General features: G+C 33.1%; 1 protein-coding gene across 1 annotated transcript; it reads left to right on the forward strand.

Moving 5' to 3' along the window:
• Nucleotides 1-203: 203 nt before the first annotated feature.
• LOC130737077 (probable E3 ubiquitin-protein ligase RHC2A) lies at nucleotides 204-944 on the forward strand. The gene has a single exon (XM_057588846.1). The coding sequence runs from the start codon at nucleotides 204-206 to the stop codon at nucleotides 942-944; it is 741 nt and encodes a 246-aa protein (XP_057444829.1).
• Nucleotides 945-1,297: the final 353 nt, after the last annotated feature.

Here is a 1,297-nt window from a genome sequence, read left to right on the forward strand (position 1 = left end):
TACAACTTTTAAATTGGGATACCTCTTCACCTGTGTTTCCATTACTTGAAAAAAGAGAGTACTGCATATAATTTTTTAATAGAATTGTAAACATAATTCTTCCACACACATATATGTATATTTTTTTTTGATAAAAGAATTTGTATAATTTTTGAATCGTATAATCTCATAATTTTATGTGACTTTTTTTTACAGGAATTAAAATGGCAAGTCCTAGTGATGTCTATGGTGATCACAAAAGAACGCTTACTAGCCCCCTTGCCACATTCATCCTCATTTTAGTAGCTTCTTTAGCAATATCTCTTAGTATTTGTATGTGTGTTTTTTGTATCATTAGAAGAATAAGAAAGAACACACATGCTTCTTCTTCTTCAGGAGATTCATCAGGTCCATCTACTCAAACTTCAGTACATTTACCGGGTCCATCTATTGAGACTCGAGTGGATTCAGTTCCATCTACTGAGACTCTAATAGATTTAGGTTCATCGTCTGAGACTCCAGAAGATTTAGGTCTATCTACTGAGACTCCAGTAGATTTAGGTCAATCTGCTATTGAGACAGATTTAGGTCCATCTGCTGAGACTCCAGCAGATCAGGGTCCATCTGCTTATATTTCAGTAGATTCATATTCATCTACTGAAAATGTACTTGATTCACCTTCTTCAACACGTGTTGAATTAAGTTCCAGTGAATCAAGTCCACGTGATTCACCTGTATCAGAAGCGAGTGCTTCATCATCTTATGGAATGGAGTTGCCTGAGTTGTCTTACAACTCAGATAACCCACTTCCATTTGATCAGACCCGGTGTCCAATATGTTTGGACAATTTTGAGTATGGTCAAGAAATTTCTTGTTTTTCTTGTAGACATCTCTATCATAGAGTGTGTATGCTTAGAGCCATTTCATGTGGCCATGGAGTGTGTGCATATTGTAGAATAAGTTAGTTTTTGTTAACTTTGTATTTAATCAATTATAAGAAATGTATTGTACAAAACTGAAACTCTTGAGTGAGTTGAGTCCTTTCTTAGTATTTAATTATTAGTATTGTGCATGAGAATATTTATTTTTGTTTATACGTGGATTATTTAAATATTTGTTATTTTTATTAAGAAAACATAAATTTGAATTCATTTTATTGCAATGAATGTGTTTGATTTTATTTGGTCGAAAAGTAAAAAAAAAAATTAACTTCACTAAATCAAGCGACTATGCGACTGATTCAATCAGATAGGAGAAAAAAATAAGAAAAGTCAATTACCATTCACTAGTGTCTTTTACTCGTGCGTTGCACGGGGAA

The sequence above is a fragment of the Lotus japonicus genome, chromosome 2 (assembly GCF_012489685.1).
Source record: "Lotus japonicus ecotype B-129 chromosome 2, LjGifu_v1.2".
Classification (NCBI taxonomy): Eukaryota; Viridiplantae; Streptophyta; class Magnoliopsida; order Fabales; family Fabaceae; genus Lotus; species Lotus japonicus.